We start from the raw sequence: 27,897 nt of genomic DNA, 5'->3' as shown, positions 1-27,897 counted from the left end.
CGTGGAATATAATTTTGAATAAAATTTGTTATTTAAATAATATTCAAAATAATATATTTAAAAAATAGTGTTATATTTATTTATTAAAATTAATATATATTTAAATGAATAATAAATTTTTTATTATTTATATTATAAAAAACACGTCGTTGAGAATAAAACCAAATGCATTATGGGTGAAAACGGAATACCGGAAATGAACTATTATTTTTTCATTGGTTTCTAACACAAGCGTGTCTTTAATGTTAATGTTTACCGTTGTCTAAAACAACCTCGTGTGTATTTTACAACGATAAAATTAACTTTTTTTTTAAAATAAATTATAAAATTTATGTTATTAGCTAAATAATTATTTAAATATTTAAATCACCTCTAAATCTTATACGCAAGTAATTAAATGTGTGTTTATTTAATTGCCATGACACGAAACCGAATTACTATAAATAATAAATAATTTTATTAATTGTGGGTGAAATAAATATTATAAATAATAATGAGGTAAAATAAATATTAAAAGTAAAAGTTATTTAGAGAATGTAAAAGTTTTGATAATTAAGTTAATGGAATTTTGGCGGCAGACTGTGATGACGTAGATGTATTGTAATCGGTGAGGGGGCGGTAAGGAGAAAAGAGTCGAGTGGTTAAAAGTATCATCATCATCAGCAAGAGCAGCAGCAGCAGTAGTTTGCGGCAGAAAAGGAAGAGGAACACCGGAATTGAACCAGTCGGTACGTCGCGGAAGAATGCGTAGCCATTGTTGGTGCTGCAATCATTAGTTTATAGATCTTCATAATAGTGGATTTTGAATATTATTATTTCTATACGAAATAGTTGTTAAATATTCCGTCAGCTTTATAATAAAATGACTTGATAAATCTAAACTGTGTGTAATTAAATATTTAAATGTCTAAATTCGTGGACGTGAGGTGAGTGGAGATGATGTTTAGTCGTTGCGTCTGATCGTTTGGTGGCGTATACGAACTGAACGCTCGCGCAAGTTCCTATACCTATACAAGAGCGATATAGTATAAGTACATAGGTGAATGTCGGTAGGGTCGGTAGTGAGTGAGTAAGTGAGTGAGTAATATACTCGTATAAGTGAGCAATACAGTGGGGCAACTCAGCGGCAGCCATAATACCACCAACGGACCAACGAAACTTAACGAGCTGGGAGAAAGCGTAGTGTTAGAGTGTCCGATGAGTTGTGGTTGTGTTTTTAATTTTAAATTACGTGGATAGTAAACGTTTGAGTGATCAGGTAGGTGATTAACTTGTTAATATAACATTTATAATTAACCTCCTTGTAAGAGTTTATATGATAAAAAAAATCAACTTTGTGTAATTTAGTGGGAGATATAGCGGCAGACCTTCTGAGCTTTCTTTACTACTTAGCGGCCGAACCGCCATGTTGAATTAAAACCTACGCCAAATAAAGCTAGTGTAATAACCAGTGCCGCGTTATTTTTTACACTGAAAATATTATTAAATATTGTACTTTTATTTATATACTCATATTTTAGTATAAAGTATTTTTGTTCTCACTTATAATTCGTGTTTATTGTACACTTAGTGCATAAATTATTATCAACTGGCTGACTTGCTGATTGGTTTGCTAGTCGCCTGTCTGTCTGGGCGCGGGTCTGCTGTACTCTGCACTATACCCTTCTCCTGGTGTTGCATTCAACATTTTGCCGCCACTTGATTCTTAACTTGTACATCTTTATTTATTTTATTAAACTCATGTTGTATAGATAGTAAGTTTATTTTATGTCCGACTTTTTATCTATGACTGACCCTGAATTTCAATGCCGTGGTGATCGTTCATCCTCAATTTATCACTTAGATCTTGTCATTCTACTATCAATTGATTATATAATATTTATCACGTTATAAATTTTAAATATTCATTTTACCATGGAGTAAAAATAATAATAAAGTATTTTATTAATATTAATTATTTTAAAAATAACTTTGTTATTTAAAGTATTAGATGTTATGATTTCGGTTGTTACAATTTGGGGTCCTGTTATGTTATCCAGATGTTGCTAGTATTACGAATCCTGGGTGGAGTCTTGGCGAATCACATGAGGGTACAGGGCTGACATTCAAGTCTCTACCTTTTGGTAGGCTTGAGTTGTGTTATGTCTCTTCGGCATCAATCTCCCTGGTCGCAGCCAAAACATCTCAGCAAGCAAATATCGAGCTACCATGCTAAAAACAAAATATATTTTTCTCAACTCAGTTGTTGATGAAGCTTCGTAGCATCAAGCATCAGCATAAGACAGTAACCTGCCACGTAGCATTTATGTACCATTTATGTCGGAAAGGTAGGTCTAAATATATAAATTCGCCGATCATTAATTCCCATTTATTCCGATTATATTATATACATCATGGTTATATCTATATATATATATGATTAGTTTATAATTGATATAAGTATTTATAATTTTCATATTATCATCATATTAATTTTTTTTGTTTCAGAAATCAAGTCAACATGCAGCAGGTGGATACCAACTCGCAAAATAATTCCGTAAGTATTTCATTCATTTGTACTTATTTTTGTTACTCTAAAACAGGTAGGGTACAAGTACCAATTGTGGCCAATGCTCCATTTTTGGGCTTTTAATTAATTAAATTATGATACTGAAATTAGTCGAGGTTCAATAATTTTTTGATTTTTTTAAAGACGTGTACATATTTTTAGTTTTTTTTTGCAATTGATAAAAAAAAAATCAAAAAATTATTAAATATGTTATTGCGACACAAATTATTTTATTTTAATTTTTCAAGTGTTCAAAACTGATATGAAGGTGGCCAAAAACAGTACCACTATTCTATTCATTTATGTTATTTGTTGTAATAAAACGAAATATTAAAATCTATTATTTTTGGTTGCATGTATATTTGATAAAAAAAAAACTATTGTAAACTAAAAATACAGAGAGTATTAATTTGTACATAGAATGACCGTTCTCTTTTTTAGTCTTCAATAAATGAACAAATCTAAAAATTTGGATAATCTAAATGATGTTTAAATATTTTGTATATAAAACTAATCCGCAATTGAATTTTGTGTTAAGCCATTTAAAAAATTTTATTTTCATACAATTTTAGTAAAATTTAATACCAATAAATTTATTAATTTTTGTAAAAAATAAATAAAATTTCAACATTTGCCTTATAAATAATGGATATAAAATTTAAACTCTTAATAAAAATTAAATTTGTAACAATTGTCAGTATTTACATTAAAAATCATTAGAATTTTTCTATGTTCATTTATTGGGCTCTATTAATTTATTATTCATTAGGTTTAGATTTTTCATAAGTAAAATTTATTATATCTCTTATTTAAATCATAACTATTACAGTAAAGTTATTTGAATGTAAATTATTTGCTTGTAAATTTTAAAAGAACGATTAAAAATTTCGAGCATTAATTAGTTGTTGTAATGACACTAAAATTTTTATCAATCCACGGTCGAATATTGTAAACAAAAGTAATAGCTTTTCATTTAAAAATTTGTATTTTTAAATGAAATATATTACAAGTTAACATATTGTCCCAGTTACTGCAAAGTCTAAGATACATTTAATAAAACACAACAAATAATATTACAATATAAGAGTTTTACTGATAATCGATAATCTGTAAATTACAGTTAGATGTGGAAGAACGAGATAGGCTGTGTAAAATACCGAAGGTGAGAATCATTGCTGAATATAAAAATTCCAATGGTTTATTAATCATCGGTGGTTGTTTCTTTAACGCTTTTTCTTTTAATGCATTATTTTATGAAAAACTTTTTATTCAAGCACTTGGTATTTTTTTTTTTTTTCATAGTAGCTTTAAAGAAACGCAATTTCTGACAATTATATCTAAGTTCAAATAATCACCATTCAAGTTTTATAAATTGGCAAGCTTCAAAAAAATGCTATCTGGTAGTTAGAATGAAAGGTAGATTTCTGAAAATAAAAGCTAATTAATTGAAGATTAAGATATTTTTTAACTAAAATAAGGTATGAATTTTTAAACACCCACTGCATTCAAACTAATCAATAGATTTGGCTTATCTTCGAACTTAATCAAGATAATTCCCTAAAGAATAATTTTAATAAGAATCGTAGACGTGATCGTGGTGAAAAGGCTCTTAATATTACATTTATAAATTTTTAAATTAATGTTATTTTTGTAACTCATTTGAAAAATTATGGAAAAGATTTTTTATGAAATCTCATTAATAATCGGAGTAGTAAAATGCATTTTTTTTTGTTTGCTTTTGCAATAGAGCACGTTTTTATTTTTCTTAAACTTTTCTCTTGTAAATAAAGCTAAACTGTTTTTGAAATTGTATGCTTTTTATTTAAAAAAAAAAAAAAAAACAGGCAAGTGCACCAGGATCACAATCGGTACCAGCAAAAACACCGCCACCACGTGAAGAGCCCACGATAGAGCCAGTAAATGGAGTGGTTCAACCACCAGTAGTACCTCCACCAAATCGTCCAGGACGAATCACGAATCACCTTCAGTTCATTCAAAAAGGAATACTGAAGCCACTATGGAAGCATCAGTTTGCTTGGCCTTTTCAGCAGCCCGTCGATGCAAAGAAACTCAATTTACCAGTATGTTGATAATTTATTATTTTTTCGATTAAATACTGTTACTTATTTTAACTTATTATCGTTTATTTATATTAGGATTATCACAAAATCATAAAATATCCAATGGATTTGGGTACGATAAAGAAACGGTTAGAAAATACGTACTATTGGTGTGGAAGCGAATGTCTTAAAGACTTCACTACAATGTTTTCCAATTGCTATGTCTACAACAAACCCGGAGAGGATGTTGTAGTGATGGCTCAATCACTCGAGAAAATATTTACCACCAAGGTATGTAAAGTAATGTTAGATTTAGATTTAGATTTATTATTGATCATGAAGTATAACTCCATATAATCACAATGTTTTACAATATTACATAAAATTACATTTAAGAACGGTTTTCAGATAATTGTGTCCCAGCTTTTCTCTGAAATAAAAACTCTAAACGCAAAATAAAGACACAGACCCGATGCTTTACTTTATGAACTAGCGAAGTGCACTTGAATTTTTTGATAACTTCCATTTGTTTACGAGAAAAGCTTGGACAAAGTTCCTATTTAATGTACAAGTACAACAGAGATAGTACCGTTTATCCAGTTGAGTGCGAATAGAGAAACAAATGAAAACGCGTCTTAAATATTTAGTATAAATAACATATGTAAATATCAATATGATTCTCAACTCTAAATTATTAATATGAGAATAAAAATGCCCAAGTTTTAGTTAATTAGCAAATAATCGACCTCACAATATTTAATATAATGTAAATTACGAATTAATTACAACTTTATAATATTACCATTAAACTTTTACATTTTATAATGAAATATATATAAAATTTTAGCTTTCACAAATGCCAAAAGAAGAAATAGAACTCGAACCTCCCGTTCCAAAAGGACTAAAAGGTAAAAAAGCAAGGGTTGGTGGACCTATGATCGGTGGAACTCCAGGAGTTACGCCGGGAGTCGGTCGAGGTCGACCTTCCTCTGGAGCAGCGACAGTCAGTTCCAGTGTACCAAACAATCTTCCACCTGCTGCAACAACAGCAGGAACGACTGGTGTCTTGCCAATACCACCTTTAGGTACTCAAGCACCAGTATTTGTGCCTGGAAGTACCAATACAACAACAATCGCACCTCCAGCCAGTATAGGCGTCACGTCAATGGCTACTCATAATTCTCTACCGCAACAAGTGGTTCCTCCACCCAGTGGATATCACGCGCAACCTGTGATAGATCCTCAAGCAGCTGCTACTGTACCTGCTCCTCCACAAGTCCCAACTACACCTACAGTAATGCCACCTTCACAGCCTGCTAAAGTCAAAAAAGGGGTGAAGAGAAAGGCTGATACGACGACACCCACCGCCAATTCATTTGAACCCATGTATCAACCCATGGAATCAAAAAATGCTAAACTTCCTACGAGAAGAGAATCAGGCAGACAGATCAAAAAGGTAACTTTTATTTTTATTCATATTGTCAAAATATTTAAACTACACTAGTGTGCTTTGTGTGTAAATCCTCTAAAGATGTTTGTTTATTTATATAAATATATATCTATATTTTTTTCTTTTTGACTCAGAAGTAATGGAAAAATTGATTTTTGAAATTATAATTAAAGTCAGTATTTTTAAATAAAGTTTTATTACTTATAAATTTAAAAAAGTTTTCATACATCTTTATTCCATTTTTTTTGTTAGCATGAAATTATTTCAAATCAAAAGTTTTATTTATAATAATCAATAAATTTGTTTAAAAAAAAAAGTCTCTGTTGCAAAAATAAAAAAATAATTTTTCGTTCGTTGTAATAATGGTTTAAAATGTCCTTGAGGCTTGCATGTGTATTCATGTCATTGCATTAACATACTAACAGAGGGTTGATGATGGGGCTGTTTCAGCCGTCGAGGCAAGCGGAAGACGGCCTTGTGCCATTCCATCAGGCCAACATGCCCCTCATCGGGGTGATGGCCCAACAGGTACTCATACTATTTATCATCAACAATGCGTCATATTTCATTTGTGTTGTTTTGTGGCTTGCAGTGATTTTAATTTTTTTTTTTTCTTTCAAATATTACATATTTTTATAATTTTCCATTAAAAATAAATAATTATAATTTTGTTATTCATAAAGTTAAATTAACTTTTTTAGAATCATTCTAGAATCATTTTTTATTTGTTTTTTTCATTTTTTTAATTGTCTAATAAAATAATAATCATTTGTTTAAAAACGAAATTTAAAAAACCTAAAATTTACTCAGCCTAAATTTAATTATAATATTTAATGTTTACTATAATATAAATATTTTAATTAACCTTTTAGCCCCAACATGTCGGCGGTAAATCAAAAGAGAAACTCTCGGATGCTCTAAAGTCTTGCAATGAAATACTTAAAGAATTATTTTCAAAAAGACATTCGGTAATTTTTATAATTAATTAATTAACTATGTTTTTTTTATTCGTCTATAATTTTAATGAAATTATTTTGAAAATTTTAAAATAGGGTTACGCCTGGCCATTTTACAAACCTGTAGATGCCGAGCTATTGGGGCTTCACGATTACCATGATATCATCAAAAAGCCCATGGATTTGGGTACTGTAAAGGTAATTTAATCATTCATCAGTATTTTTCAGTTGATGAAAAGTAAAAAAATAAAATTATAAGCAAATTTAATTACTTGAGTTCTTATACAAATAATAATTGGATATTCAGACAAAAATGGACAGCCGTGAGTACAAAACGGCCCAAGAGTTTGCCAGTGATGTACGGCTTATCTTCACAAACTGCTACAAATACAATCCTCCTGACCACGATGTTGTGGCAATGGCTAGAAAACTACAAGACGTCTTCGAAATGAGGTTAATAAAGTTAATAAATAAAAGTCCGTTCATAAAATGCGTTCGCAGCTCATCAAAAAATTTAAAAAATTTTTCTGTTTTTAAAATTTTATTTTTTTGTTACGACAAAAAATCATTCATTTCATATTTGTAAATATTTGAATATTTCTACAAATATATTTCCGTCATAATGGCTCAATAATTTGTTATTTGTTTTTCAATGTCAGTGCTAGCATTGTGGTCTAAGAAGATAAAATTTTGCGTGATTTATTTTATGAACGGCCTCTAAGTTTAAAAATAGAAAAAAAAAATAATTATAACAATAAATTAAATAAATGCAGGTATGCTAAAATTCCCGATGAGCCTATTGGAGGAATGGCAGCAGTAAATCGTAGTAGTAGTAGCGGTAGTAGTTCAGGTTCCGAATCGTCATCGGAAAGTGAGGATTCTGAGGAAGAGCGTACACAAAAACTCCTTGCTCTTCAACAAGAACTAAAAGCAATGCAAGAAAAAATAAAAAAAGTTGTTGAGGAATCTGGTAAAAAGAAAAGTAAAAAAAGTAAATTAGATAAACCTAAATCTAAACCTATGAGTAGTAAAAATGTTGGACTTGTTGGAAGTCATAGTGGTGCCATGAAGGAACTAATGAAACCGAGTGTTGGCATGCAAAATGTTTCTGATAGTGTCGGTGCAAGTATAGCTAGTGTTGCGATGGGGGCAGGTGATCTTAAAATGCCCAGTGGTTTACCTGTAGGTGTTGGTATGGGTTTACCTGGTGATCATCATGCGGCATTGGCCGTCGGTCCTAATAAAACTCATTCTAGTGTTGCTGCGGCAGCAAGTGTTAAACCTAAAGGTAAAACTAGAGGCCCTGGAAAGTCTGCTACAACAAATGCTGCTAGTAAACGACCGAAAACGAATAGTAGGTCGACTAGTAATAAAAAGAAAAATGCTGCTAATTTACCACCTCCAATGCCCTTTGATTCTGAAGATGAGGATAACGCTAAACCTATGTCTTACGATGAAAAAAGGCAACTCAGTTTAGATATTAATAAACTGCCAGGTACTTTTATTGCTCAATTTTTTAAATTAGTTATTTATTCAAAAGTATATTTATTTATTTTAATTTTAGGTGACAAGTTAGGAAGAGTAGTTCATATTATTCAATCTCGAGAGCCTTCGTTAAGAGATTCAAATCCCGATGAAATTGAAATTGATTTTGAAACTCTTAAACCCTCGACGCTGAGAGAATTAGAAAGCTATGTTGCTTCGTGTTTGAGAAAAAAAATACGTAAGTTATTTTTACTTTATTAAGGTACTGTTAAAAAATTAAAGAAAAATTAAATTTCAAATTTTAATTATTTATTCAGATAAAAAGGTCAGTGGTAAATCTAAAGATGAACAGATAGCAGAAAGAAAACAAGAACTTGAAAAAAGATTACAAGATGTAACTGGACAACTAGGCAATGTAAAGAAAACTACTAAAAAAGGTTTGTTGAAAAAAAATATGTATTCATTTTAATCAAATTTGAAACAAAAAAAAATCATTTCCTAATGAAAATGTTTAAAAATTGATTACAGAAGACAACAGTAAATCAGTAGATGTAGTTGGTTCCGCAGGAACGAGTGGACCATCGCGGTTGTCGGCGTCAAGCAGTAGTAGCAGCGACAGTGATTCCAGTAGTAGTTCGTTATCATCGAGTTCGAGTGATTCGAGCGACAGCGAAGCAGGTTAGATATAAAACGTCTTGTAACTGTTGCAAATTATTTACGACCCTCATGTTGGGAACAAATTAATTAATTAAGCTAATTAAAATTTTTATTCAATTGCTGACGTGCATATATAAAAAAAAATATTTAACTGACATTTTATTACGCGATTTTTTCAATTTTGCGAGGCTATTTGCGATTATTGTCTTGTAAACTCAATCAAGTTTTCCAGTTTTAGTATTTTTTTTTCTATAATATCAATTTAAATTTATCGTGTTTGTACAACATTTATAAATAATTCATTATAGTATACATATTTTTTTATGAAATATTTACTCTACCATTGACAAGCATTTAAACTTTTTCCTATAAGACTAATTTTCAAATAATTAAAATTATTTTTTTTGTTAGTATTTAGTTGACAATAAAGTTTTTTTTTTTTTTTTTTTTTAATAAGATCTATTTATTTATATATATATATAAATAATTAATACAAAATAATATATAAACTTCCAATATGACGGGCCAGTTTTTCAATCCGAATAAAAAAAAAGCCTTATTAATTGATAAATCTCTAGTACTTACAAAAGAAATAATACAAAAATGAATTTTTATATGCTTGTCAAGTATTTTGTTTATTTGAAAACTTTTATATTCAAATCAAATACTATTATCGTTATTGTAATTATAAAATAATTAGCTCACGATTAATAGTTGATGTTATATAGTTATTATTTTTTTTTTTTTATTATTAATCAATTAAAAGACTTAAAAAAATTTATAATATTGACGTAAGAATAAACTAAAGAGGTTTTATCTTGAAATTATGCACAAAAATTATCGCAAATAACTTCTCAAATTTAAAAACTATTATTAATTTATAATATTAATTACAATTATGTTGTTTGTTACTGAAAATAATTTCGCCATGTCTATAAAAGTACAAATCAAGTGTCAACTTGTTATATTTTATCCAATTATTTTTATCTAAAATTTGTATATATATACATATATATATACATATATATATACATAATTCAATTGATATGTGAATTAAATGAATTATTATAACAACTATAATTGTTGTTTTATTAGTAATTAGTAAACAGTAATTATAATATTTTGACACGAGATTTGTAACTTGATATTCTTTTTACACATACATGGACAAAATACAATTTTTTTTCGTTTATTTTATCAACAAAATATATATATATATATATATTTATTGAATACATATATATTATATATATATATATATATATATATATATATATATATATATCTATGCAAAAACGATAACAAGAAAGCAATTACGCTGAGCAGGTGAGCTAGTGGAGTGCAGACTGTGTTTAGAGGATACCATATTTCATACCAGCTTCTTTTACTAATGCGCGAAAATCCGTTGATTTGAAAGAAAAAAAAAATGATTCTTTTGCCTTAATCTACAAAAATAAATTTTCATCGCATGCAACGCAAGTAAAAACAATAAGATTTTTTTAATTACTTTCAAATTATCTAATTTTTATGCTGCTGCATTTTAGTTCGGGTATAAAATATAGAAAAAAACAAATAAATATAATTATTTATTTAATATTCAAATAATAAAGTTTTTATTGCAGCATTAAAATTAGATTACTTGATAAATATTTAGGTGTATAAATTAAAATAAATTTTTAACAATTAGATAACGGTGATTAAAAATATAATTCAACAATTCTTAATATTTATTAATTTTTCTACGTCAATGTGTTTTAAAATGTCTCTAAATGTGAGTTTATTCTCATCGGTTTATTTATATTTTCATGTCATTTTATCTTAAATGATATTTATTAAAGAATCATAATGAGTGATCGATAAAAGAGCGAAAGAAAGAGTGAAAGTATCGATGAAAGAATGGAGAATAAATAAAATGATAGGAACAAAATTATCAATATAACTTAATATACCGATAAATATGAATACTATATTAAATCGATCAACTTTAAAAAAGTTAAAAATGATAACAGACAATCAGCACAACAGGTGCGTGCATCTTGATCAAAGAAATATTGTTATAGCTCATAGAATCTTAAACTAAAAACATTGACAATGCCGTAATAGAAACAAGAAAAGATTAAAATGCAGACAATGTGTATTGGTGGCTGGATTTTTTTTACCCGCGCATTGTAGCATCCTTCAATTAAAAAATAATATTTACCAGCATTAAAACCAGTAAATAAAACTACCCGGTGTACCCATTTTTAAAATTTTTAAATTTATTTTACTCTAATTTCCTAACGATCTCAGATGTCTTGATACAACTTTAAAAAAAAATCTCATTTAAATTAGGTGGGGAAAAAAATGTTACTGATAACAATAAAAACAACAAATAATTTAACGAGTCGAAGTAATGGGACAAACATGAGGGCAGAGTATTAATGAAGATGAGTAAAAATAATTATCAAGAAATAAAAAGTATACAAACGTAATAACAAAAAAAAAAGGCGCACTAGCCTCCAAACACATTGTTTGCACTCCGCTAAGCTTTTTTTTAATCGGTCTACTATTTTTTAGTCATGCTATATATTAATTTTTTTTCTCTTTCGTTGACTAAATTAATAACGTTTATTACGAAAATTGTATCAAACAAAAAAAAACAAACGGAAAAAAATTGTTTAATTTTTTTTTGTCATCGTAATTTTTTTTTTTTTTCTGATGAAATTGTGAATATTGTTAAACTAACAATAATAAATTAGATTGGTATGGTTTTACATGCCTTCAATATATGAATACCAGTTTACAAATTATATTTAAAAAAAAATGGTCATGTCAATCATTTAATGAATTGATTGATTGATTTTTAAAATTGTTTATCCCACAATACCACTCGAGGATAAAAAGTTCCACAGCTATTGTAAATATTTGCAATTAAAAATTTAATAAATCGACTAGCTATCATTATTTTATAATTACTTAATCCGTCTTATTATTTATTAAACTTATTAAAATTCAAATTAGTATATTTTAAATAAATTTTAAACAATATATATAATAGTGAAATAATAAAATCAAATTTTTTTTTTTAGTTTTTATTTTAAATGTTGGCATTACCATTGCAATTTTATAAATTTTTATTTTATTAATCATGTAAATTTCATTTTAAAACCGTATAGAAATTTATATTTAAAAAATCATAATGATAAAAAAATAAAAAATAATTTAATATTAAAAAAGTTTATAAAAAATATGAGTGATATATTTTTGCACTCTTTTAAAATAATTAAATATTAATTTTACTATTATTATTATTATTATTATTATTATTATTATTATTATTATTATTATTCTTATTATTATTGCTATTAGTTTTATATTTATCATTACTCCAATTATTTTAAATAATTTTTTGGTAAATTCAGTTTTTATTACTTATGTACTTAATTGATTTCAAAATTACTAAAAAATATAAATACATTTTGAATTTAAAAAAAAAATAAAAATGATTTCGTGTTCTTTAATGACAAAAAAATAAAATTCTTATTTTGTTTTCATACAAATAAATGAAACTTATTTAAATTTTTTATGTTAAAAAAAATATTTATAAAAATATAACGAAGTAAATAAATAGGAGTTATGAAAGCTTACGAGAATAGTGTAAAAAAATTTAAAGATTAAGAAAAGAAATAAGAAAAAAAAAAAAAAAAAAAAAAAAAAAAAAAAAAAAACATCATTAGCTTGTAGTTTAGATAAGATTGTGCATCATTAATGATCATAATTAGCTTAGAAAAGAATATAGGGCATTTAATTAATATTCACATTGCCTTCCAAATTGTTTACTGTATAAATTTAATTGTATGCAGTAACAACTGTATTTATAAAATTATTTCTTCTCAAAATGTAACTCTACTCTTCCTTTTTTTAAAAATAATTAATTACTTGATTTTTTGAAAATATTTTATCAAATTAAAAATTAGTAAATTAATGTTTTATTAATATAAATGCTAATTAAAAATTATAATAATTATTCTGTTTAAACATTTGAACAAAAATTCATCCTCCGTACGTCCTATAACGAGTGGTATTGATCGGAATGGTACACAAGAGTTTTGTACATAGTAAAAGAAAAAAAAAATAATAATAATAGTAATAATGAATAAAATAATAAATTTGTATCATTAAGTATTAATAGTAAGGATAAGAATAATTCTCGAAAAATAAAAAAAAAAGATCAATGTAGAAACACAAAAATGATTTCTCATGAAAAAAATTAAAACGTAACGACAGCCATGATGTGAAAAACGAAGGAAAAAAGTTTTTTTTTTTTTAACCAATTGTTTTCTATGAAAGATATAATTGAAGAATGAGCTATGTACTTTATAGATCTCGACGCGCAATCAGAGTCTTAATTGATTATTGATTTGAGCTCGTTATATGATTTATATTTAAGACATTAAAACATTATATAGTCTTGTTCGTTGTTTATTAAATAATAAAAAAATCTAAATAATTATAAAAATTTATTTAAAATTATTAAATAAATGAATGACAAGCATCGAACAAGAAATAATAATAAACGATCTCAGAGTTGTGCTAACTGATTGTCTGGATGAATATTTAGTAATATACAATTATACATTTTGCACTTTGAAACGAAAAACAAAAAAAAATTTTCAACTCATTAATCTCATCATTGTCATTTTATAAATTAAATTTAAAAAAAAAAAATTATGGCACTTATTCGAGTTTATTTATAGTTTTTATTTTGATTTTATCAATTATTAGTTTAGTATTAAATAATTAAATGAACAAAACAATATAAGATGACCAAGTAAAGAAAAAAGTAAAAATAAACAAAAAAAAAAACTAGTGGAATAATAAAATGTCGTGGATTTGGAGTTGCTTTTTTTCAGCGAACAATTTGTAAGAATTACAATACGATATAAAAAAAAATAATAGACGTGCGCGTTAATATAATACTATTAATATTAAAGTTATTTAGAAAGCAACAAAATAATTAAACGAGAAACAAACAAACAAACCAAGATAAAAGACAAAGAAAAAGTTAAGGGAATAATAATTTTTAAAACTAAATATCCCAAACTTAAATGTCTAAAAAATAAATAAATTACGTGTGCGTGTGTATTTTATGTGTGTAATTAATTAAAAAAAATGAGTTTACGTATGAATGTAATATAATTGTGTACGCGTATACATATTTATATGCACACGCAATTTCTTTTGAAAATTTGTTTTAAATAAAATGAAAATATTATTGGTGACTATGTAGAATGAACTAAAGATTCAAAAAATGAAATAAAAGCAAATAAAATGTTTTTGCGCATGATGAATTTTAAAAATATAAATATAAATAAAAAATGAATTAATTAATTAAAATAACAATTTAAAATGTTTAAATGAATAAACATTGAGATGAAAGTCGACAAAATAAGAAGCATACGATTGAGATATTTAAATTAATAACGTTGTACACAGTGATACAATTATAAAATAAGTATATGAATAATAAAAATCTATCAGTAAACAAAAATATGTGCATCTAATATTGTTTAATTTTTACGTTTTTCAATAAATAACTTATTTATTAATCAAGTTTTAAGATAATTTTACAATTTTCTTTGTTGGTATCCTCTAGAATAATCTGCACTCTATTAGTTCATTGGGTTATTTAAATATCATTGGCAGTTTTTGTTTTAAATTATTTTTATATTTCGACGATTATCACATTAATTTACAGGAGCCTCAACAAATCGTCCACCGAGGAAGAAAACTAAAAAAACAGCTAATGCTGTTCCATCTTCAAACCTCACAATTACACAGGTACAGTTCATTTGATTTTTATAATTCTTCAGATTTTAGTTTATTTTTAGTTTTCGTATATTCAAAATTTAGACTTTCTTTTTTTTTAGTGCAAATGTTTGTGTTCTCTTTAAATTTTTATTCAAGTTTTTAACCAACGTTTGTTTATACATTTAAAGATTTAGTAATAGAAAAGACAAAATATTTTTTATTTATCTATGAGAGAAAATAAAAAATATCAAAATCTATAGTTTAGCTTTCATAAAATTTTATTTTTAAAATAGCCATAAAAAAATTTTAATTACTTATATTGTGTTGTAAGAAATGAAACAGAACAAACTTTGACATCACACGAATGCATAATCAATGTTTCAAAATTTCCAAGAAATTTCTTTATTTCAATAAAAATAACGAGTTAATTTAGTCCTATTTGCTAAGATAATATCTCAGCTCAAGAATGCCTACTTTTCAACAAAAATTTTTTTTTATCAGTGTATAGCTTTGGTATACCAACCTTAGAAGTAAATGCTTGTGATTTTTTTTTTTTTTTTTTTTTTTTTTTTTTTTTTTTTTTTTTTTTTTTTTATAATGAATTTAGATGTGAATTCCATCTTGAAACTCAGATCGTGATACAAATATGACTTTCATCATGAATTTGCTCAAACTTTTCGTCGAGTAAATCTGTATTGATTCTAAAATTAATTTATAACGTCTTTGAATTGAGCTTGGGATGACTTCAGTTTTACGCAACCACGTCATTTTAAATCTATGCAACAAAAATTTTTTACCATACCTGCACTGAAAGTTTAAATTCCTGCCCTGCCCACACGAAAAAATATATATCCCGGCAAAATAGTATATATCCGGCTTATATCTTTAGTATTGTCGTATGCTTTTTTGTCGGCATATATTCTCGGATATATCTTTTTCCGTGTGGGTGTTTAGAGGGAAGAAAGTCGTTCATTTCTTTTATGAAGAAACAAATGATAAAAATTAGCAGATGCTCCATTTTTTCCATAAACGGAGGTAAAAATTTCACTTTTTAGGTGCGGATCTGGTGAAAAATTGTGAAAATCAATTATCTAATGACTTCGAAAATTTTCTCGACATTTGACTACAAAAAAATTATTCAAAAGCTTGATAAATAATACTGTAACATAATGAAGATTTTAATCATTTTTATTTTATGGATCATGAGAATAGGATTTTTTTAAAGCCTTCAGCACTCTGGTGTTTTTTGGTGTCTCGCTTTCACTACAGCGACATCCTATAATTTTAATAGTGTCCTGTGAACAAAATGTTCATAACAGGAGTGCTGACGGGTTAATAACTTACATTTTCTGTGTATAATTTCTGATCAAGTATATTTTCAATCAATGAATTTTTCAGAAGAAGTTAGAAACACTTATGGAAAATTATTAGTTAATATTTAAAATTAAGTAATTAAATGAAAATAAATTGAAAAGAAAACTATTGGAGTAATGAAACAGTATATTGCGTGGCAAGGGAGGTAATGAGAAGATTTCAGATGAGAGTGAAGACTGCCCGAACCGAAAGCGAGAGTTGACATCATTTGACATCTGAAATCCGCAAAAAATTCTGTATTTCAAGGATGAAGATTTAAGTTAATTTAACAAGGAAGACAATGGCTTTTTATTAAGTTAATAACTATTTTTTATGGGAACTTAGATTATTTTCTTAATTTTTCAAACGGTTAATCTGGTTGACTATTAGAATAACATAAATATTTAGAGGTTTACAATAAACAAGTCTGATCATGACAGTAATGAAATTAAGTCAGAAATTAATTTAGCGGACAGAAATTAATGTGTTTCTTCCCTAGGGAAATTAAAATACTAAATTGCATTCTAAAATTGGCTTGTTCAATTCATAATTTCAATACAGGTTATATGAAATAGTATATTATGTGGCGAAGAATGAGTCAAAACGATATCAGACAAAGATAAGATTCGCTGCCCGAGCCGAAGAAGATAGTTGGTATCATACAAAGTTTTGAATCGTGTTTTTTTGCCGTATCACACACTATATAATGACTGGTGTAAACTCAACTATCTCAGGGTAATACTTCAAAAACAAAAGCAATTATACTTAGTAATAGGTTTAAAGTCAACTGTGATAAATGTAAATCAGCGCCGAATATTATTGTAAATAATTGCGTTATTCCTTATGTTAATTCTATTAAATATCTAGGAGTAATAATTTATAACACTTTATCATGGGAAAATCAGGTTACGCATCTATGTAATCGTGCGATGAAAACATTGGCACAATTAAAAGTTAATAATGAAATATTTAATGAGCAGATGTGAATAAAATTAGTAACGACACTGATCTTTCCAATTTTTGATTATTGTGCTGCAGCTTTTACTAATATTACAAATAGATTACAACTTAAATTACAAAGGAAACTGAATGCGTGTGTTAGAGTCATTTATAAAATTATTGAGTTTAAACATGTCAGTGCGTATTATAAAAGATTAGGTTGGTTAAAGTTAAAAACAAGGAGAGACTTTTTTATTGCTTGCCTATTTTACAAAGAAATTCATTTGAACCAACTATTTAGATCGAAATTGGAGTTTCTGCATGTTTTGTTACGTAGGGTAAATATTAGGCAAGATTACTTGAGAATACCAAAGTGTAGATCAACAATATATGAAAATTCGTTCTTAATTCATGGAATGCATCTATGGAATTTTTCGCCGCCAGAACTAACGACAATACAAATTTTTATCAAATTTAGGATTGCTTGTTTTGATTATTTTTTGAATATTAATAATTAATTAATTAATTTTTTCGTTAAAAACGCAATAACTAGAAAACTAGACGTTTTTCTAGTCCGGAGAAATCCGTTATTTTTCACTCGATTAATCGCATTAGTATTAACTATGCTTGGCTTTAATAGCTAAAAAAAAACATTAAAAACCCCACTTTCAATGCAGTCGATATGAAAGATGAATTAAAATACAATTAATAAAAAGTCGCGTTTTATTTTTAATTATTTACTACCCAAGTAATACAAGTTGGACACAAATAGTCATAAATTATTGTTAACACATTTTTGAAACTATGAATATTCACCATTTCTAGACCAAAATGTTCTGCTTTGATAACTTTTATTTTTTCATGTATTATTAATTATACAATTCAATCTATTTTATTTTATCGTTTTCTTTTTTTTTTTTTTTTATAGCTGGCTTCTGTAAATCATACAGGAAACCTTCTCATAAATAACCAATCTACAAACTCCACGGGACCAGTTACTAAACCAATAGTAACCCAATCTAATGCAATGCCCATTGATCATGGTATGCAATACAAATAATTAGCAGTTTATTTATAAATGATATATTTTTTATAAATGTATATAAAAATATAATTTAAATAAACTTATAATTAGGTGGTAATCAACAAGCAATTGGAGGAACTACCGCTGTAACTGGGCCTCAAGGAATTGCAATATCAAGTCATACCTCAATGCCGGCTCAACCATCGAGACCAACAGCGTTGGCAACGGCAGCGCCGATGAAGAAAAAAACACCACCACCCCCAGCGACAACATCTAATCCACCAACGCCTTCAGTGTCAGTACCAACCCCACCACCTAGTGTAACACCGACAAATGCAAATGCATCAGTAACATCACCAATTATATCTCAAGCAACGACAATAGGAACTTTTCCACCGATAAATACGATATCTGCTAATACTGAAACTACGATCAATCAACCAGACCTTATGCAGCCTTATAATCCTTTAGGTATTAATTATTTATAAAAAAAAAAAAATTTTTTTTAAAAATACTTTAGATTTATCATAATTATTAATATTTTATATTGATTAGGATCTATAACAACGAGTCAGTCGTCGGTAGAAATGAATTTGAGTAATGTCAAAAAAGAAACAGGACACGTATCAATGGTTCAAAATATTCATCAGACGACAGGAAATAATAATGCAAATGTTAATTTAATGACAGATATTAAAAATTCAGTAAATATGATGCCAACAAATATGCCATCAAATTTGTTAAGCAATATTGGTATGGGAAATATTAATCTTAATTTACAACAAAATCTTGGGTCAGCATTGTCATTACAAAATCAATTGGAAAATATGATTAATTCAACGCAATTGAATAATATACAAAATGCTCACAACATGGCAATGAATAATCAGCAGCATTCAAATGGTTTTTCAAATATAAAACGTGAAAATTCACCGTCTATGATGAATAATAATGGCATACCCGGTTTAAATATGCCAATGAATATATCAACCATGGCATCTATATTTGATCCAGTCGCACCAATGGTTTCTATGCCAATGCAAATCCCTCAACTCTCTGTCAAAAAAGATGAACGGCCTCAAATAACCCAAACTCAAACACCTCACAAACCTATGGATGGTAAGTCATCATTTTTTTTTTGTATATTTTTTGTTTTACAGTACAGTACTACCTCTGTAAGTTACGACCTCTCACTGTTACAAACTGTCTCATTTTTACAACCTTTGCTTAACCCTAAAGTCAAAAAAATTATCCAACTATAGTCCAGTCGCAACTCCGAAATTGGAGATATTCTCGAAAGTTGTTGGAAATTTAGTTAAAGGTCTATTATGTCATCTCCTCCCCCCTAATATAAAAGTCAGCCCAGAGGTTGATGAGAAAAAAAAATATAAATAAAAGATCTGTAAATCGCCTGACTCTGCGGGCCAGTCCTGAAACTTCCCGCTGTTTTCAAGCTCAATTTCTAAAAAATATTTACATACATTCGCTTATATATACACTCGGACATCATTTTGAAATTAATCAGAATAGCTTTCTAGAATCTCAAAACGTCAAAATCTGTTAGAAATTCGATTGTCGAAAATCGGACCGAAGCCAATAACTTTTATTTATTTTTTTTTTAAATTTTCAATTTTCATAGCGAGAAGTTAAAAAATTGTAAAAAGTTTTAAAACAAAACTAGTTAAGAAAAAAAATTCACATAACAAAGTATAAGAAATTTTTCTTGTATCTATAAAAAAATAAGACGTAATAGTTTTCGAAGCTTAAATATACTGAATTTTTACGAGAAAACGTCGCTGAAGTAGAAAAAATGTGAGCCTGTTGCACTGCTTACACTCATACCGCAACAATATGTACACATCTTCCTGACGGTCCCAAACCTTCGTAACTTACAGAGGTAGTACTGTAATTTATTTAGTAATTAACTGTTTTTTTGTTTTTGTTTTCCTTATTAAAAACAACAGTAATTAATAACACTAACTAATGCTTTACTAATAAAATCTTAAAACGAAATCTCTTTAGCGGGAGCTTTCTTTGCAGAGATGAATTCATTAGGAATGCCAGCGATAAGCAATCACTCTAGCACCCAAATATTGCCTGAGAAAAAAATGACACCGCCTGATTCGAAAAATTCAGCGGCTAATTTTGCATCGGCTTTTAAAAATAAGGTAATTAAAATTATTATTATTATTATTATTATTATTATTATTAAAATAAATTTTTCTGATCGTAAATATATTAATATAAACTATTTAAAAAAATAGACTGTTGAGCAAAACGTTAAAAATGCATCGTCATGGTCGTCGTTGGCGCAATCTGCGAGTCCACAATCAGCAGCAGGAAGTAATATAAAAAGAGATTCTTCAAGGGACTCTTTCTTATCGTTCAAGAAACAAGCCAAAGAAAAACAAGACAGGGTAAATTATTAAATTTATATTTTATATCATTTATGCACGAAGAATAACTCAAGTCGGCTAAATAATTTTTTATATCTAATTTTATTAATTTATTTAACATTAACATTAATAATAAAAATAAATCATAAATTATTAATTTTGTAAAAATATTTAGCAACGCGCATTAATGGAACAACAAGAGATGCGAAGACAACAAAAAGAACAAGAGAGATTGCGTCAGGAACATGAACGAAGAAGAGAACGTGAAGAAGAGGATGCTTTAGATAAAGTATTGAAAACCGTTAATGATCAACAAGGAATAACCATAACAGCAACATCACGTGCAGAAGAAATGAAAGTCTCGACTGAAACTGATAGTAGTAGTCCAAGTCATTCATCCAGTCAGGATAAAGCTGCAGCCGAGCGTGAACGTCAAAGACTGCGGGAACAAGATAGACGGCGTCGTGAGGCGGTGAGTTTTTTTTTTTTATTTTTAAATACCAACAAACTGATAAAGTTCATGAATAAACAAAATTAAAAAAAAAAACATTTCATTTAAACTATTAATAAGATTTTAAATAAATTCTTAATTATTAAAGTAAAAAGACCCATTATTCGCTCACTTTTCATTGGAGTGAGATTAAACCACTCATAGAAATTGCAAATAAAATAAAAAATCATTTTTTTTTTAGTTTTAAATTTTAGAATAAAATTTTAATTTGAAGAATAATCTTTGAAAATAAAGTCTTGAGTAGACCCATAGTCGTTCACTAAAAGTTGTGATATACTTGCTCAAAGACAACATTAATTTAACTATCATAAGTTTATTCATTTGGAGAATAATTTATAAAATATATAACAATTATTAAAGAATTTATTATAACGAATGTACATTCTCAGCTCCTCACTTTTTAAAAATATTCATGTTTAGAAATTCTCTCTGGAAAATAAAGATCCAACTTTTGCGTTTCTACTCTAATAGCCACTTTAGCTTGAAATTGACACTAATTTAACAATTGAAATTACTGAAATTTGCTGCCGAACTTGCCGACAATTTGACAGCAAAAGTTTTAAAGAAAAACAAGTCCGTTATAAAGCACAACCTCTCCGCTTTGCGTTCGAGGTGTGCAATTTACGTTTAATTTTTCCTCAATTTAAAGGTAACTTTTTTTACTAGAAAAAAATCCTAATGAAAGTTTCCTTTAATTTTTCGTCAAATGTCCGTCAACTTCGGGCTTTTCCGCTTTCGACGACAATTTGTATACAACTTTTCAAGTGAATTTGCATTCTAATTCGGGTAGTAAATTTACGTCAAATTCTATAACAAGTTGTATTCAAATTGTCATCAAAAACGGAAAAGCCCGAAGTTGACGGACATTTGATGAAAAATTTAAGGAAACTTTTGTAAAACAAACTTTTGCTAAGCAAACTGTGCTATTAGAGTAAATATTTGGTTAAACGAGAGGAACAATTCGACTGCAATAATGCGTTCATAAACTCTGCGGAGGAAAATGCAGTATTTGGTATTCTTTCGTTTCTCTAGTTTTAATTAAAACTACGTGATTTTCCATTTTCTAACTATCTGGTTAGATATTTATCAATCTCCAGAGTGCTTTTCTGAACACACCCCAAATTTTATTCATTAATTTAAAAATAGACAATTGTCGCCAAAGTAAAGATTTAAAAAAAAATGATTTACATTTGTTATCAATGAGGGGTCAACCAAAATTCGGCAAATAAATTTTCGCCTATTCAGTCTCTTGATATGAGACCGGAACATTGGTGAGACGAATTAAATGTCATTTTTTAATTAAAATACAAAATAAAGTTAAATAATTAAATATAAATTACGTACGGAATTAAGTATGGACTTATCAATCGGGCGGATTCATAACGTGATTTCCAAATTTCGTTTAACTCCCAATTGATAATAACTGGAAATAATTTGTTTTTAAATCTATTTCTCAGCGGCATTGCAACTATATGGTTATTTATTCAATTAATGCTTCAATTTTTTTTAATTAATAAAATTTGAATACCGATGTGGCAACTGAAAATTATTAAATGTTTTTGAAAAGTGGGCCGGCTGATTAGGATTTTGAAAATAGTCAGTTAATTTTAATTTATACTTAATTTCACAAATAAGTATTTATCAATAATCATTTTTTTAATTAAAATTTTGTTGTTATAAAAACGCATTAAGCAGTTAAAGTGAGCGAGTATTGATACTGATCGAGTGTCGGGTCTTTTACTTTATTTTAAAAGTATAAAAATATTCTATTATCATTTTGTTTATTCATAGATATGTTTACAGAATATGAAAATATAATAGCTAAAATATAATAGAATAAAAAAAAATTTACTAGAATTTTAAAAGCTATTTTAAGTTTAAAGAATTTGTTTTGAGGGACTAGAAAAGAATAGGATTATTTGTTATTTCAGAATGCAAACAAGATTGACATGAACATGCAGAGTGACTTGATGGCTGCATTTGAAGAAACATTATAATAATGTAAATGCTCACAGCTCGTACAGACTTAAATTAATACCTTGCGGGACTTGGAAGAAGCGTTTTGCCGCTGGACGATAATAATGAACTACTGAATTTTTTTTTGTTAATATGATATATATATATATATATATATATATATATATATATATATATATATATATATATATCAATATTATTATTACCGTTATTAAAGCAATTAATTAATATAATAATTGTAATAAACATGCGGTGAAGAATAGTCAAAATAATAATTGATAATAATTATTTTAATCTGTTTCACGGAATTTATTGTCTACGGATTAATTGCTAAAACGATAGTAAAAAATTTTATTTTATCAAGGCAAATAAAAATTCAGATAATTATATATATATATATTAATTTTTATTTTATTATTATTATTATTATTTTCATTAGTTAAAATTTATTTCTTCGGTACAATAATAATTTTTAATTAATTATTGCGGTTGTGTAGTTGGACGAACACTTGAGTGTGACCATAATATGTAATTAAAAAAAAATATATGAACACACTAATTAACTAAAAAAATAAAATAACATACAAGTATATATGTTTTTTGAAAACAAAACTACACAATGTTGGGGAAATAAGTAGTGATTATTATGAGTGTATTAAATCGAATGTGTGATTGATGAGCAGGATGATGACGAAATAACGTTAAATAAAAAAATATAATGAAATAATAGTGGACGTTGTGTATATTTAGTTAAGTTTTGTATTTTTCCACATTCAGTCCATCAATCATTAAACTTGCATATACAGAAAATTGATTTTTGTCACTAGCATTAGCGTATTAAACTCTTGCTATTAGATATTATTATTATTATTAATTTATAAACTTCAAATTTGTTAAATTATAAATACACGAATCATTATTATCTAACACAAATAAATAAAATATTATAGGGATCATGATCATTGACAACATTAATTCATATGTGACATATATACCGAAGTGGACGATAAATAAATAAAATTTGATAATTGATTATTTTGATCAGAAGAAAAAAATGAAATATTATTCGCTTGAAAAGAAAAAAAAGTAAATAAAGCTGTCAATTAAAATAAAAATATTTGAGAGTTTGATTGCGCAGAAAAAATATTTCTTGGCGCAAAAAAGTTTTATTCGCCCCAAGAAAAATTTTGCATTATGAATTGAAAACAAAAATTTTCTTGAGCCAAGAAATTATTTTTGTCTGTGTGCTTGTGGCGTAATTTGATGTAATATATTCGTATATTTAATACGACGTGTAACCCAGAACTATATATTGAAATTATTAAATTTATTTTTAATTTAATTTAATAAATAAATCTGGGATACTATAAAACTAATTGAGTAAATACAATAAAATATATATATATAATACTGTTTGTACATATATAATAATATTAATAATAATGATAATAATAATAAAAAAAAAAAAAAAAATAATAATAATAATAATAAAAATAATAATAATAATAATAATAATAAAGAAAGAACATATTTAGAAGAAGCGTCTTTGCTCGCGTCTTGCAATATTTATTACACTTGATAAGTGTGTCATTGATAATTAATAATTATTTTTTTTTCTAATTGATAACAAATATTTGTATTGAAATTAAAAAAAAAAATTTTTAAAAGTACAAAAATACTAATAATTTATCGAAGTAAAAAAATTAAAAAAATCATTCGTCCGAATCGAAGTTTGTTTAAAAATAATTATATAATTAAACGTTTGAAAAAAATGTTATTATTTAGTAATGCTGTTAGAATAAATAAAAAGTTGATATGTGAATTGTAAAATATTAAATTATTTCTTAAGAAAAGTGGAAAATTTTTTTTTTTTAAGTATTTAAGTTTACTTTATTTTTTTTTAATTTATTTTTATTTGTTCCTTTTAATGACATTCTGTAATTTCGTATTACTAACATTCATTGAGCATTAATAATATTGTCAATTGAATTTTGTTATAAAAACGAAAAAAACAAAAAAAAATAATGTATATTATTAAAGTATATAAGTAGCATTTTAATTTCTTATTAAACTTTATTTAATTTATATTAAAACCTGTATTATATTTTTAAAAATAATATATTACCGTAAACTCTTCATCAAGTAAAATAGTTATATATTTGTTCCTTCCGTAACTTACAAAAATGATAATTATATTTCTTCAGTACTTTGATGAAGAATCTACTGTGTAATTTTAATTTTATTATTACTATTAATTATTAATTTCCTCTTAAAAAATATATATACCCAAAATTAAATTTTTGATATTTTCTAGTAGGCGCGACATTGTCATGCTTCTTCTCATAAAAAAAAGAAAAAAAAAATAAATAAATAAATAAAACTAGAAAAAAAAGAATGAAAATTATTCAAATAAAATGCGATAAAATATTAAGTACGCAAAGTATAATAATCATATACACATTAATTGATATGTGTATCAGTCAGTTTATAGTTTTAATAATAGCAAGTAGGCCGTCATCTAACAATTAATTATCGTAATATATATCAGCATAAAAAAAATAATAAAATAAACTGTAAATGTGGAAGGATATATAAGTATAAAATATAAATAACGGCCGCAATTTAAATTTAATAATAAAAAAAAAAAAGAAAATATTAACGTTTTATTTTAACGTTATTGATTTAACTGGAAGCGCGTTATTTCATTTTATTATAATAATAGTAATAATAATAATAAAAAAAAACTCAGGTATTCGTCTTCGCTTATGAAGTTATTGGTTTGTAATATATTTAATCAATTGATTATTATAATGAATAAAAACTAAACCATTCATTGATAACTCAACCGTTGAGGTCTGGCTTCCAGTAATTAAAAAAAAGAAAAACAAAAAAAAGATTTATATGATAAAACGTATCGTGTTTTCTTCTCTACATTTAAATTACATAAATATATTGTTATTAATTATTAATCGTTATTGTACGAAAACATTAATTATTATTATTATTATTATTATTTTTTGTTTCATTTATTCGAGTGTTAAAAAATTAATTATTAATTTAAAATGCTAATTATCGAATTAGATATAAAGATTAAAAATGTATCCATTGTTAAAAAAAAATTAATGGTACTATTACCCCAAGTGATGTTTGTTCTGAAACTCATGAAAAAAAATGAATAATAACTAATAAAATAATAATAATAAATAACAAAGTTAACAAACAATATGTTTAGTATTTAAAAAAAAAATTATGTGTGATAGGTATTAATAGATGTATAAATATGAAGATTTCTAAATGTAAATATAGAAGAAAAAAAAGTAAAATCATTGGCAGCAAATAACATTCTTATGTATAATAAATTTATATAAACGATTACTGATAATTAATAATTATAATTTCATTCTTGTAAGAGATAAGATTTATAATAATTAAATTGAAAAGGAGGCCGATAGACAGATTGTGTAACTTATTAGATCTCAGCGTAAGATTTATTGTAGCATTATTAATTTTTAAAAAATAAGTAAACACCAAAATCATTATCCGCTGTATCAAAATAAATAAAAATAATAATTTTTATATAAGTACCTATGGGCGCACATAATTTTCAATGGCACATAAAATTTTAGCGACAATTAAAATAAAATTAATAAAAAAAATAAATGTTATTAAATATAAACTTAATATTAATTAGTACTAATAATAAAATGGTTGTACATAAATAATAATAAAAACTGAATAAATGGCTAAAATATTTAAAAAAAAAGTACTGTTGTTAAGTTAAAGACAAGTATAATTTATTCAATTATACACTTACCTATTTTTCCACCTTATTTAAAATTTTTTTTGATTTTTTTTTTATACTAATAACTAAATATTTAAATTACTTACTTTATAATTTTTATTAATAATATTGATACAAATTTTTAGTAAAAGTATCTCTGTCTAGCTTTTATGTTTAGTTTATAATAAAACTTTTTTTGTTTATTGAAATTTTGGATGTAATACTAGAATACATTTCTTTACTTAGCAACGTAACTTTTACTAAACATACGTAATTTTAGTCAATCCAAGATTTTGACAACAAGTAATTATTGACATAAATTTAAAAATAATTTATTATTATTACTAATATTATTATTATTATTATTATTAATTATTATTATTATTATTATATATTAAAGTGTGAAAATTTAGTATTTAGTTAAATAAAAATCCGTAAAAAAAAACAAATACTTTACGTTTTTTATTTCTAGTTAGCAATTTTTCCGATTCACATGTGAAAATTCATCATAATGATATATCATTTTATATATATATATATATATATATATATATATATATACATATATCTTATAGGGTGGTCTTTAAAAATTAAATTTTCTCAGGTGCCCCATAAAAAGCTTATGTTTAGTGAAAAAATATGTAGGGAATTTGGTTTTTTCGTTTTAAGTAAAAAGAGCACGTGCCTCAGGACGATCAAAATTCATTTTTCGATAGTATCGCGGTTTTTTTTAAGTATCTCATGAAATATGGAGATTAAAGGAAAAAGTAACAAGAACAATTTTGTAGGAAATTTAATTTTTGACAAAAAAGGTCATATTCATTTTTTTTTATAAAATGTGTATTTTTGAAGATATTTTAAAAAATCTTTGTTTAGATCTTATGAATTGAGCGTTTTAAGGATTACATTACTATAGAAACTATAACAAGCATTAATAATTGATATGTTACGAGTTACGAAGTTATCTATA

General features: G+C 26.2%; 1 protein-coding gene across 6 annotated transcripts; it reads left to right on the top strand.

Moving 5' to 3' along the window:
• Positions 1-80: 80 nt before the first annotated feature.
• Positions 81-26,911, top strand: LOC103575799 (bromodomain-containing protein 2). Of its 6 annotated transcripts, none has more exons than XM_053740910.1 (23): positions 82-1,258; positions 2,040-2,327; positions 2,488-2,536; positions 3,669-3,710; positions 4,393-4,629; positions 4,705-4,899; positions 5,456-6,064; positions 6,509-6,586; positions 6,931-7,026; positions 7,111-7,212; positions 7,322-7,467; positions 7,788-8,509; positions 8,579-8,737; positions 8,817-8,936; positions 9,028-9,177; positions 14,894-14,976; positions 18,167-18,281; positions 18,374-18,733; positions 18,818-19,381; positions 20,303-20,430; positions 20,527-20,679; positions 20,834-21,130; positions 23,101-26,911. In XM_053740910.1, the coding sequence occupies exons 2-23, from the start codon at positions 2,317-2,319 to the stop codon at positions 23,164-23,166; spliced, it is 4,482 nt and encodes a 1,493-aa protein (XP_053596885.1). In that variant the 5' UTR covers positions 82-1,258; positions 2,040-2,316; the 3' UTR covers positions 23,167-26,911. The 6 variants fall into 6 exon arrangements, with proteins under 6 accessions (XP_053596888.1, XP_053596885.1, XP_053596886.1 ...); XM_053740909.1 differs by having other exon boundaries at positions 96-1,258; positions 20,285-20,430; XM_053740911.1 differs by lacking the exon at positions 2,040-2,327 and having other exon boundaries at positions 20,285-20,430.
• Positions 26,912-27,897: the final 986 nt, after the last annotated feature.

Source organism: Microplitis demolitor, chromosome 7, assembly GCF_026212275.2.
Source record: "Microplitis demolitor isolate Queensland-Clemson2020A chromosome 7, iyMicDemo2.1a, whole genome shotgun sequence".
Classification (NCBI taxonomy): Eukaryota; Metazoa; Arthropoda; class Insecta; order Hymenoptera; family Braconidae; genus Microplitis; species Microplitis demolitor.
Note: the sequence above shows the minus strand (reverse complement) of the source record. Positions and strands in the feature narration are given on the sequence as shown.